At 36.9% G+C, this 13,345-nt stretch overlaps 1 protein-coding gene and 1 non-coding gene across 2 annotated transcripts; one reads left to right on the top strand and one right to left on the bottom strand.

Annotated features, from left to right (window-relative positions):
• Positions 1-4,660: 4,660 nt before the first annotated feature.
• LOC112724334 (small nucleolar RNA R71) lies at positions 4,661-4,768 on the top strand. The gene has a single exon (XR_003163501.1). It is a non-coding gene; the product is annotated as a small nucleolar RNA R71 (small nucleolar RNA).
• Positions 4,769-9,497: 4,729 nt separating this feature from the next.
• On the bottom strand, positions 9,498-11,462 carry LOC140176277 (protein FAR1-RELATED SEQUENCE 5-like). Its single transcript, XM_072206221.1, has 4 exons — positions 11,310-11,462; positions 10,732-11,250; positions 10,105-10,526; positions 9,498-10,017 (listed from the first exon to the last, which is right to left on the bottom strand). Exons 1-4 carry the CDS (start codon positions 11,460-11,462, stop codon positions 9,498-9,500), a joined length of 1,614 nt encoding a protein of 537 aa, XP_072062322.1.
• Between the last annotated feature and the right edge of the window lie 1,883 nt (positions 11,463-13,345).

The raw sequence follows: 13,345 nt of genomic DNA, 5'->3' as shown, positions 1-13,345 counted from the left end.
CACTTTATCCATTGAGGTTCAGAATGATTGGCATCTATAGGAACTTCAGATTTCGAATAGTGTTATTGACTCTCCTAGTTCAGTATGATGATTCTTGAACACAGCTTCTTTATGAGTCTTGGCCGTGGCCCTAAGCACTTTGTTTTCCAGTATTACTACCGGATACATAAATGCCACAGACACATAATTGGGTGAACCTTTTCAGATTGTGACTCAGCTTTGCTAAAGTCCCCAATTAGAGGTGTCCAGGGTTCTTAAGCACACTCTTTTTTTTGCTTTGGACCTTGACTTTAACCGCTCAGTCTCAAGCTTTCACTTGACACCTACACGCCACAAGCACATGGTTAGGGACAGCTTGGTTTAGCCGCTTAGACCAGGATTTTATTCCTTTAGGCCCTCCTATCCACTGATACTCAAAGCCTTGGGATCCTTTTTATTTGCCCTTGCCTTTTGGTTTTAAGGGTTATTGACTTTTTCTGCTTGCTTTTTCTTTTTCTTTCTATTTTTTTTTTGCCTATTTTTTTTTTCTGCAAGCTTTGTTCTTTGCTGCTTTTTCTTGCTTCAAGAATCATTTTTTATGATTTTTCAGATTATCAAATAACATGTCTCCTAGTCATCATTCTTTCAAGAGCCAACATATTTAACATTCTTAAACAACAACTTCAAAAGACATATGCCCTGTTCAAGCATACATTCAGAAAACAAGAAGCATTGTCACCACATCAATATAATTAAACTAAGTTCAAGGATAAATTCGAAACTCATGTACTTCTTGTTCTTTTGAATTAAAACAGTTTTTATTTTAAGAGAGGTGATGGATTCATAGGACATTCATAACTTTAAGACAAAGTTACTAACTACTAATGATCATGTAATGAAGACACAAACATAGATAAGCACATAACATAGAAAACGAAAAACAGAAGAAATAAGAACAAGGAATGAATCCACCTTAGTGATGGTGGCGTTTCCTTCTTGAGGAACCAATGATGTCCTTGAGCTCTTCTATGTCTCTTCCTTGTCTTTGTTGCTCCTCCCTCATTGCTTTTTGATCTTCTCTTATTTCATGAAGCATGATGGAGTGCTCTTGATGTTCCACCCTTAGTTGTCCCATATTGGAACTCAATTCTCCTAGGGAGGTGTTGATTTGCTCCCAATAGTTTTGTGGAGGAAAGTGCATTTGAGGCATTTCCGGAATCTCATGGTGATGAGCTTTTTGCGCCTCTTGAGCTCCATGACTGGGCTCTCTTGCTTGCTCCATCTTTTTCTTAGTGATGGGCTTGTCCTCTTTAATGAGGATATCTCCCTCTATGTCAATCCCAGCTGAATTGCATAGGTGGCAAATGAGGTGAGGGAAGGCTAACCTTGCCATAGTGGAGGACTTGTCAGCCACCTTGTAGAGTTCTTGAGATATGATCTCATGAACTTCCACCTCTTCTCCAATCATGATGCTATGGATCATGATGGCCCGGTCTATAGTAGCTTCAGACCGGTTGCTAGTGGGAATGATTGAGCATTGAATAAACTCCAACCATCCTCTAGCTATAGGCTTGAGGTCCAATCTTCTTAGTTGAACCGGCTTGCCTTTGGAGTCAATCTTCCATTGAGCTCCTTCTACACATATGTCCATAAGGACTTGGTCCAACCTTTGATCAAAGTTGACTCTCCTTGTGTAGGGGCGTGCGTTCTCTTCCATGTATGGCAAGTTGAACGCCAACCTCACATTCTCCGGACTAAAATCTAAGTATTTCCCCCGAACCATTGTAACATAGTTCTTTGGATCCGGGTTCTTACTTTGATCATGGTTCTTGGTGATCCATGCATTGGCATAGAACTCTTGAACCATTAGGATGCCGACTTGTTGGATGGGATTTGTTAGAACTTCCCAACCTCTTCTTTGAATTTCATGTCGGATCTCCAGATACTCATTTCTTTTGAGTTTAAAAGGGACCTCAGGGATCACCTTCTTCTTGGCCACAACATCATAGAAGTGGTCTTGATGGGCTTTGGAGATGAATCTTTCCATCTCCCATGACTCGGATGTGGAAGCTCTTGTCTTCCCTTTCCCTCTTCTAGAGGATTCTCTGGTCTTAGATGCCATCAATGGTAATGGAAAAACAAAAAAGCTAAGCTTTTACCACACCAAACTTAGAATATTGCTCGCCCTCGAGCAATAAACAAAAGAATAGAAGAAGAAGAAGAAGAAATATGGAGAGGGAGAGGGATATGTGGTTTCGGCCAAGAGGAGTGTAGAGGGGTGTGTTGTGTGAATTTGATGAAGAATGGAGGTCTTTATATAGGGAAGGGAGGGGGGTATTGGTTCGGCCATATGGGTGGGTTTGGGTGGGAAATTGGTTTTGAATTTTGAAGGTAGGTAGAGTTTATGAGGTAGGTTTATTGGGAAGAGTGGATGGATGTGAGTGGTGAAGGTTTAGTGGGGAAGAGAGCTTGAGGTGATTGGTGAGGGGTTTCTAGGGAAGAGTGTTTATGGGGTTGTGTGAAAGAGAGTGGTGAGAAGAAGTGAGTGGAGGTAGGTGGGGATCCTGTGGGGTCTACAGATCCTGAGTGGATCCTGTGGGGTCCACAGATCCTGAGGGGTCCACAGATCCTGAGGTGTTCAAGGATTTACATCCCTGCACCCATTAGGCATGTAAAAATGCCTTTGTATCCAACTCTGGGCGTTCAGCGCCAGGTTGGTGGCCATTTTGGGCGTTCAACGCCCATCTGTGTGCCATTTCTGGCGTTGAACGCCAGAACCATGCCTGTTCTGGCGTTCAGCGCCCAGAAGCTGCCCATTTTGGGCGTTCAGCGCCAGAACCATGCTCTGTTCTGGCGCTGAACGCCAGACAGATGCTCCTCCAGGGTGTGATTTTTCTTCTGCTGTTTTTGATTCCGTTTTCAATTTTTATATTTATTTTGTGACTCCACATGATCATGAACCTAAGAAAACATAAAAATAAGAATTAGATAAACATTGGGTTGCCTCCCAACAAGCGCTTCTTTAATGTCAATAGCTTGACAGTGGGCTCTCATGGAGCCTCACAGATGTGCAGAGCTTTGTTGAGACTCTCCAACACCAAACTTAGAGTTTGACTGTGGGGGTTCTGGTTGACTCTGCTTTGAGAGAAGCTTTTCATGCTTCCTCTCCATGGTTGCAGAGGGAGATCCTTGAGTTTTAAATACAAGGGAGTTCTCATTCCATTGAAGGACTATTTCACCTCTTGTCAACATCAATCACAGCTCTTGCTGTGGCCAGGAAAGGTCTTCCTAGGATGATGGATTCATCCTCTTCCTTTCCAGTGTCCAGGACTATGAAATCAGTAGGTATGTAAAGGCCCTCAACCTTTATTAATACATCTTCTACTTGTCCATAAGCCTGTCTGCTTGAGCTGTCTGCCATCTCTAGTGAGATTTTAGCAGCTTGCACCCCATAGATTCCCAGTTTCTCTATTACAGAGAGGGGCATGAGGTTTATTCCTGAACCAAGGTCACACAGAGCCTTAAAGATCATGGTGCCTATGGTACAGGGTATTATGAACTTTCCAGGATCCTGTCTCTTCTGAGGCAATGTCAGTTGATCCAGATCACTTAGTTCATTGATGAACAAGGGAGGTTCAACTTCCCAAGTATCAATGCCAAATAATTTGGCATTCAGCTTCATGATTGCACCAAGAAACTTGGCAGTTTGCTCTTCAGTAACATCCTCATTCTCTTCAGAAGAGGAATACTCATCAGAGCTCATGAAGGGCATAAGGAGGTTCAATGGAATCTCTATGATCTCTAGATGAGTCTCAGATTCCTTTGGTTCCTCAGAGGGAAGCTCCTTATTGACCACTGGACGTCCCAGGAGGTCTTCCTCCTTGGGATTCACGTCCTCTCCTCTCCTCACAGGTTCGGCCATGGCGCTTATGTCAATGGCCTTGCACTCTCCTTTTGGATTCTCTTCTGTATTGCTTGGGAGAGTACTAGGAGGGATTTCAGTGATCCTTTTACTCAGCTGGCCCACTTGTGCTTCCAGATTTCTAATGGAAGATCTTGTTTCATTCATGAAACTTACAGTGGCCTTAGATAGATCAGAGACTAGATTTGCTAAATTAGAAGCATTTTGTTCAGAGTTCTCTGTCTGTTGCTGAGTTGATTATGGAAAAGGCTTGCTATTGCTAAACCTGTTTCTTCCACCATTATTAAAGCCTTGTTGGGGCTTTTGATCCTTCCATGAGAAATTTGGATGATTTCTCCATGTTGAGTTATAGGTGTTTCCATAAGGTTCACCTAAGTAATTTACCTCTGCTATTGCAGGGTTCTCAGGATCATAGGCTTCTTCTTTAGAAGATGCCTCTTGAGTACTGTTGGATGCAGCTTGCATTCCATGCAGACTCTGAGAAATCATATTGACTTGCTGAGTCAATATTTTATTCTGAGCCAATATGACATTCAGAGTATCAACCTCAAGAACTCCCTTCTTTATAGGCGTCCCATTGTTCACAGGATTCCTTTCAGAAGTGTACATGAACTGGTTATTAGCAACCATGTCAATGAGTTCTTGAGCTTCTGCAGGCGTTTTCTTTAGGTGAATGGATCCACCTGCAGAAGTGTCCAGTGACATCTTTGATAGCTCAGATAAACCATCATAGAATATATCCAGGATGGTCCATTCTGAAAGCATGTTAGAAGGACACTTTTTGGTCAACTGTTTGTATCTTTCCCAAGCTTCATAGAGGGATTCACCTTCTTTCTGTCTGAAGGTTTGAACATCAGCTCTAAGCTTGCTCAGCTTTTGAGGAGGAAAGTACTTGGCTAAGAAAGCCGTGACCAGCTTATTCCAAGAGTTCAGGCTGTCTTTAGGTTGAGAATCCAACCATAATCTAGCTCTGTCTCTTACAGCAAAAGGGAAAAGCATGAGCCTGTAGACTTCAGGATCTACTCCATTAGTCTTAACAGTATCACATATCTGCAAGAATTCAGTTAAAAACTGAAAAGGATCTTCAGATGGAAGTCCATGAAACTTGCAGTTCTGCTGCATCAGAGAAACTAATTGAGGTTTCAGCTCAAAATTGTTTGCTCCAATGGCAGGAATGGAGATGCTTCTTCCATGTAAATTGGAATTAGGTGCAGTAAAGTCACCAAGCATCTTCCTTACATTATTATTATTTTCGACTGCCATCTCCTCTGCCTGTTCGAAAATTTCTGAAAGGTTATCTCTGGATTGTTGTATTTTAGCTTCTCTTAATTTTCTCTTCAGAGTCCTTTCAGGTTCTGGATCTGCTTCCACAAGAATGTTCTTATCCTTGCTCCTGCTCATATGATAAAGAAGAGGGCACAGAAAAATAATAATAATAATAGAGATTCTCTTTACCACAGTATAGAGGTTCCCTTATGTGAGTAGAAGAAAAGAGAAAGAAATTCGAACACAGATAGAAGAGGGGGTTCGAATTTGGTGATGATGTGAGGGAGAGATGTTAGTAGATCAATAAATAAATAGAATAAGATGAGAGAGAAGGAAGGAATTTTCGAAAATTATTTTTGAAAAGGAGTTAGTGATTTTTGAAAATTGGTTTTTGAAAATTTGTTAGTATTTTTTTTTCGAAAATTTTTTTGAAATTAAAAATAAAAAATAAAAATAATTAGTTAATTAAAAAGAAATTTTTGAAAAAGAGGGGAGATATTTTCGAAAATGAGAGAGAGAGAGTTAGTTAGGTGGTTTTGAAAAAGGTAAGAAACAAACAAAAAGTTAGTTAGTTAGTTGAAACAAATTTTGAAAAGATAGGAAGTTAGGAAGTTAGAAAAGATATTTTGAAAAGATATTTTTGAAAAAGATAAGAAGATATTTTTGAAAAGATATGATTGAAATTAGTTTTGAAAAAGATTTGATTTTTTAAAATCTCAATTAATGACTTGATTCATAAGAAATCACAAGATATGATTCTAGAACTTAAAGTTTGAATCTTTCTTAACAAGCAAGTAACAAACTTCAAATTTTTGAATCAAAACATTAATTGATTATGTTATTTTCGAAAATTTGATAAAAATAAGAAAAAGATTTTTGAAAAATATTTTTGAAATTTTCGAAAATAACTAAGAATTTTGAAAAAGATTTGATTTTTGAAAAAGATTTTGAAAAAGATAAGATTTTCAAATTGAAAATTTGATTTGACTCATAAGAAACAACTTGATTTTAAAAATTTTTGAAAAAGTCAACTCAAATTTTCGAATTTGATGAGAGAAAAAGGGAAAGATATTTTTTTTTATTTTTGAAATTTTATGATGAGAGAGAAAAACACAAAAAAATGCAATGCATGAAATTTTTAGATCAAAACATGTGATGCATGTAAGAATGCTATGAATGTCAAGATGAACACCAAGAACACTATGAAGATCATGATGAACATCAAGACACAATTTTGAAAAATTTTTAATGCAAAGAAAACATGCAAGACACTAAACTTAGAATTCTTTAATGCTTAGGCACTAAGAATTCAAGAATGCATATGATAAACATGATAAGACACAAAACAAAAAATCATCAAGATCAAACAAGAAGACTTACCAAGAACAACTTGCAGATCATGAAGAACACTATGAATGCATGATATTTTCGAAAAAATGCAAGATGCATATGCAAGTGACACCAAACTTATGATATGACTCAAGACTCAAACAAGAAACACAAAATATTTTTGATTTTTATAATTTTCTAATTTTTTTGGATTTTTATTTTATATTTTTCGCATATTAAAAGAAAAAAAAACAAGGATTCCAAAAATTTTTTAATATGAATTCCAGGAATCTTGCCATGTTAGTCTAAAGCTTCAGTCCAGGAATTAGACATGGCTCACTAGCCAGCCAAGCTTTCAATGAAAGCTCCAGTCCAAAGCACTAGACATGGCCAATGGCCAGCCAAGCTTTAGTCTTTAACACGAGAGTATATTGATCTTGATAACAAATTGCAAGCCTCAGTCCAAATAAATTTAGACATGGCTTTACAGCCAGCCAGACTTCAACATGCTTCATGAAACACTAGAATTCATTCTTAAAAATTTTGAATAAAAAATTTTTGAAAACATTTTTATTATTTTCGAAAACAGATGAGAAAATTTTAGAAATATTTTTGAAAATTTTTTGAAAATAAAATAAAAAGAAAATTTCCTAATCTGAGCAACAAGATGAACCGTCAGTTGTCCAAACTCGAACAATCCCCGGCAACGGCGCCAAAAACTTGGTGCTGTTGCCGGATCAAAAGGGAATCTGGCACTGATGTTACTGGACCAAAAGCTTGCCGAAAACTCAAACAATCCCCGGCAACGGCGCCAAAAACTTGGTGCACGAAATTGTGATCTCTGGTAATGGCTTCTTAGGCCAGATACTCTGATCTAGTTTTACAGTCTGTCACAACTTCGATACAACTAACCAGCAAGTGTACTGGGTCGTCCAAGTAATACCTTACGTGAGTAAGGGTCGAATCCCACGGAGATTGTTGGTATGAAGCAAGCTATGGTCACCTTGTAAATCTCAGTCAGGCGGATATAAAACAGTTATGTGGTTTTCGAATTATAAATAATAAAATAGGGATAGAGACACTTATGTAATTCATTGATAGGAATTTCAGATAAGCGAATGGAGATGCTTTCGTTCCTCTGAACCTCTGCTTTCCTGCTATCTTCATCCAATCAGTCTTACTCCTTTCCATGGCTGGCTTTATGCAAGGGCATCACCGTTGTCAGTGGCTACATCCCCTCCTCTCAGTGAATAATATGCTCACGCACCCTGTCACGGCACGGCTATTCATCTGTCGGTTCTCGATCATGCTGGAATAGGATTCACCCTCCTTTTGCGTCTGTCACTAACGCCCAACAATCGCGAGTTTGAAGCTCGTCACAGTCATTCAATCATTGAATCCTACTCAGAATACCACAGACAAGGTTTAGACCTTCCGGATTCTCTTGAATGCCGCCATCATTCTAGCTTACGCCACGAAGATTCTGGTTAGGAGATCTAAGAGATACTCATTCTAGCTTAATTCATGTAGAACAGAAGTGTTTGTCAGGCATGCGTTCATAAGGGGGAAGGATGATGAGCGTCACACATAATCATCACCTTCATCACGTTCTTGGGTGCGAATGGATATCTTAGAAGCGAAATAAGAAGAATTGAATAGAAAACAGTAGTACTTTGCATTAATCTTTGAGGAACAGCAGAGCTCCACACCTTAATCTATGGAGTGTAGAAACTCTACCGTTGAAAATACATAAGTGAAGGTCCAGGCATGGCCGAGATGGCCAGCCCCCCTAAACGAGATCAATAGTCTCCTAAGATGAACAATGGATTAAAACTGAGACCAAAGATGCCTAATACAATAGTAAGAGGTCCTATTTATAATAAACTAGCTACTAGGGTTTACATGAGTAAGTAATTGATGCATAAATCCACTTCCGGGGCGCACTTGGTGTGTGTTTAGGCTGAGCTTAAGTGTTCCACGTGCAGAGGCCATTTGTGGAGTTGAACGCCAGTTTTTGTGCCAGTTTGGGCGTTCAACTCTGGTTTTGGATCCTTTTCTGGCGCTGGACACCAGATTTGGGTAGAAAGCTAGCGTTGAACGCCAGTTTACATCGTCAATTCTTGGCCAAAGTATGAACTATTATATATTGCTGGAAAGCCCTGGATGTCTACTTTCCAACGCAATTGGAAGCGCGCCATTTCGAGTTCTGTAGCTCCAGAAAATTCACTTTGAGTGCAGAGAGGTCAGAATCCAACAGCATCAGCAGTCCTTCTTCAACCTCTGAATCTGATTTTTGCTCAAGTCCCTCAATTTCAGCCAGAAAATACCTGAAATCACAGAAAAACACACAAACTCATAGTAAAGTCCAGAAATGTGAATTTAACATAAAAACTAATGAAAACATCCCTAAAAGTAACTAGATCCTACTAAAAACATACTAAAAACAATGCCAAAAAGCGTATAAATTATCCGCTCATCACTCACCCTTGAACTCTCAGTTGCACTTATGGTATTGGATTAATATAATTTAAATTCAAATTAAGACTTTAATTTTCCTTCTTGAATTATCTAATATAAATTATTAGATATGCGAAATGTTAACTTCTGTCAACTTTTTTTGTCATTTGCTCTAATCTTCGGTGTCTCTGTCAATTTAGATACAGACTTCTTGCTTCTACAACCCTTGAATTTTTTGTAATAGAATAATAAGAAATAATATAAGCACTACGAGAATAATATGTTACAAATTTGAATTGAAATGACAATAAATTTGATAGATGGTATAACATGGACAAGTGCTTACTTTAAAAATTATTGTTATTATGCACGGATGTATTTTCTACTGATTTTGTATTCTAAGAGGGAGTCTGTTTATTGGCATCACATTTTTCAACCTGCTAAAAAAAATTTAAAAAATTGCTCAAAATATAGCATTATTTAATAGTTCTGCGAAAGACACTAAAATAATAGGTAAGCATAAAGTAACTAATTAAGCAAGGCATTATATTAATACCACTGGTTCATCTTTAGCATTTGAGTATTCGGCGGGGGAGTCCTCCTTGGCGAGTAATGGACATGTCCTAACGAAATGCCTGCTTGACTTACAATGCGAACATCTTCGCCTCTTTTGGCCTTTTGGAACCTTACTTGGAGCCCCTTTTGACTTCACAACAGCTGGATCACCTATTAGTGCTGACGTGGGGGAAAGCCTTGCTTGTGCATCACCTTTATTTTGCACCTTCAAAATTAGCTTAAGTAACTCACCTGAGATTTCCCTATAGTCGGCTGAATTTTTGGAAAAAATATCACAAAGCTTCCAACAAATAGATGCCATTGCACCGCATCTAAGTGTGGGCACTATATCATCAGCGGTGTCTTGCTCGCCAATTGAGCATATAAAATCACTCTTTGCATCTCTTGTCCATCTTTTCAGGATAAGAGATGTAGGGACGCATTTTGCATTGCGATGCTTCAAGACCCCAAAGATGTGGGAGCACGGTAATCTACGAATCTCAAATAGCCTGCACTCACATGCAAACAGGTCCTTGTCTTTATTGTAAGATACTTTAAATTTTCATTGCTGATTAAAATACTCACTCGTGTTGTACTCAACAATGTCTCCACTGTTTGGGCATTCAGTCACATTTAAGGCACCTGCTGCTTCTATCTCATCTTTCACAAGTTTAAAAATATTTCTAGTATAAAGTTCAGCAGCTTGTTTCTCAAAACTTTTCAAGCACGTAGTCAAAATAGGAAACTTATAAAAGGTTTCAAAGTCAGCAGTAAGATGGTTGTTTCGGTAATGCCTTAGTACTTCACTAAATTTATGCATGAATTCAAGGAGACTGGTTTTACTGTCAACATAGTTCTTCAATAATGAATGAATTCCCTCACACTGTGATGTAGTTCTTATGCGGCCAAAGAAGTGCTCCCTCAAATATGCGGTAACCCACTTTATTCTGCCATTATAAATGCCCTGGACCCATTCATTCTTGGCAAGTCCGTATTTGGATATGATCTTGTTCCATCTCTATTCAAATATTTGTACGGTAAACTGTCCATACAATAATACACTAAAATTGTCCCAAAAATGCTTGTTTTTTATATTTTGTATCGCATTACGATGGAGATGCCATGCACAAAGGCGGTGTGGTATACCAGGAAATACTTCTAAGATAGCCTCTCTCATAGCACGGTCTCCGTCTGTCACAACACCTCCGGGTAGTTTTCCTGACATGATTTCCGAAAATTCCTTCAGTGCGCACTTTTAAAGTTTCGGACCTTTCATTTGAGAGCAGAGCACATCCAAATATAGTTGTCTGGCCATGGTGGTTGGTCCCTGAAAATATGACTAAGGGCTTGTTGTATACATTTTTCTTGTAAGTGGTGTCAAAAGCCAGTACATCGCCAAAACATTCGTAATCAATAACGCTTTCTCCATCAGCCCACACCAAATTATCCAACCTACCATCCTTTAAGGTAAACTTTCCTAGAAATAACGGGTCACTATCTGCCTTAGAAAACAGATAGGCCAACACAGCAAAGGCATCACCATCTTTTACTTTGCCACGCCTAGTCTTACTAATGTGGTTATGTAAGTCTTTGCTGGTAAAACCCACTTTATCATATCCACCTTTTTGGAAAACTATGTAACTCATTATGTGGCAAGTTTTAACACCACATGCTCGCAAGCTGTCTGCTTGTGTTTTATCGGCCTCATCAAGCCCACGATTCGCGGCAATAAGATTTCTGTACTTAGGTGGACACAGTGAATGATTGTGTTCACTCTCAAAGACACTGACTTTCCACTTACCCGTTCTATAGTGACGAATGAACCGAATCCTCGCCTTGCAGTTGACACGAGTAATTGTCCTATACTTCCTTTGTCGATTGTCCCTTTTAAGGTGCTTCCAATGTCTTTCTCTTGCTTTATGGCAAACCAACTGTCTTGTATTAATGTTGCCATTAGCATCCACCGTCTTCAAGTCTTTTCGGGACACAAATCCATAGCACTTGGCATATTTGGGTAGGGTGAATGGGTGGGTGACTAATTGGGTAGGATTCCTTTCAGCATGCAAACACAAAACGCAGCGTTTTGGGTAAAATTTAGAAAACCGACCGGGTCATGGTTCGGTTCGACCTACTTGGTGTACTCTTTTTTAAGAGTGTCTTTTGCTCCTCAGTTAGAGATTTGTGTGAGGTCCCTGGTGGAGTTTTTTTATTTTTTGAAAAGTTGTCTTTAATGGAGGCAGACTTCACACCAACCTTATTTTTAGACAAATGTGAATTCCAGACAATTCTTCTTTTGGTCGTATATATCTTCTTATCACGTACACTTGTTTATTTTGATGCCTTTTTATTTGTACTAGAGTCAGACTGATGATGTTGTGTAGACTTTAGCAGTTTAAGAATTTCATCTGTATCTCTTGGATTAGTAGATTGTAAAGGATATAAGAGAGTAGGAGGCTGAAAATTTGTGACAGTTGGACCTACGATAAATGATGGTGAAAATATGTTGTATAGTGATGGATGCATGGTTGTCGGATATTGGTTAGAATATACTGCAGCAGTATAAAAACCGGGGTACATAGAATACAAAAATTGGGGTATGTGAGGTATATGGTTCAAGTACGAATAATGTAAGAGTTGGTTATCAATAGCATTAATGCTAACATCTCTTGTGTCTTTCTTGTTTTTGCTATGTTGAGGTGATCCGAATGATTCTCACTTACCCATATCAAACACTCAAGCATATATGTAACACAATTAGAATTATAATGTGAATATAATTTGCTAATGATATGCTGAGGAGTGTTTTTATATATAGAATAAAATTTTGTTTGTTTATTCTTTATTATTGAAAAATATCTTTCAAAAAGATTTTATTGTTTTATATATATATATATATATATATATATATATATATATATATATATATATATAATTATAAAGAATGTGTATCTATGATTGTAATTTAAAAAAATTTACTATTTAAAGTGGATATTATTTTTATTTACAAATTATTTAAAATAGATATTATTATTTAAATTTATTATTTTAAGTTGATATTATAATGTACATGATAATATAATGTGAAAAGCTTTATGTATTAATACATAATATTTATTAATAAATATTTAATTTTTTTTAAAAGATCACAACATTACCAAAATATGCTAATTTTAACTTTATTATTCTATGTGATAATAAATACGTAATATTTAATAATAAATATATAATATTTTCAAAATTATATATTATTGTAAATTTATTATTTTTATGTCAAAATTATTCATAATAGATATTATTATTTAAATTTATTATTCAACGTGATAATAAATATGTAATATTTTTAAGTTACTGAAAATTTATTTTGTTTATTAAAACATGATTTAAAATAGATATTATTCATTTAGCTTATTTTAACTTATAACTCTACGTAATACTAGCATTTAAATTTGTAATATTGATTTAGATATAATATTAATTTTGACGAAATATATGATTTACTTATAAATAATATAATTGATGTGATTTATGTTGATTATAAACTAATTAGATTGTCAATAATTAGAATGAATTTGCATTTAATATAGATTTAGCGTAAATTGATATATAATAACAATTCTCTTTTATCATTGTTATGTATTTTTATTCTCAAACACATAACACTACAAGCTAATTACAATGGTAAAAACGCGAAGAAATAATCGAGCTACTTCTGTTGAGGCAAGTTCTATTCCTAACATGAAGATCTGTCAAGAACCAACTGAAATTCTGAACAAGTACGTACTATTTTTTTTTGCTTTCTTGTATTATAAATTTATTCTGAATGGTCTTTTATAATTT

The sequence above is a fragment of the Arachis hypogaea genome, chromosome 11 (genome assembly GCF_003086295.3).
Source record: "Arachis hypogaea cultivar Tifrunner chromosome 11, arahy.Tifrunner.gnm2.J5K5, whole genome shotgun sequence".
NCBI classification, from domain to species: Eukaryota; Viridiplantae; Streptophyta; class Magnoliopsida; order Fabales; family Fabaceae; genus Arachis; species Arachis hypogaea.
The sequence above is the reverse complement of the archived record's forward strand: the minus strand, read 5'-3'. Positions and strand labels throughout refer to the sequence as shown.

What these genes read in the sequence shown, in the direction of transcription:
- LOC140176277 (XM_072206221.1), bottom strand. Translation starts at nt 11,462, where the DNA reads ATGGCAACATTAATACAAGACAGTTGGTTTGCCATAAAGCAAGAGAAA. An exon ending in CATTCGTCACTATAGAACGG is followed by an intron (nt 11,251 to 11,309) that starts GTAAGTGGAAAG and finishes TGTCCACCTAAG; the next exon opens with TACAGAAATCTTATTGCCGC. An exon ending in AAGGAATTTTCGGAAATCAT is followed by an intron (nt 10,527 to 10,731) that starts GTCAGGAAAACT and finishes ATATTTGAATAG; the next exon opens with AGATGGAACAAGATCATATC.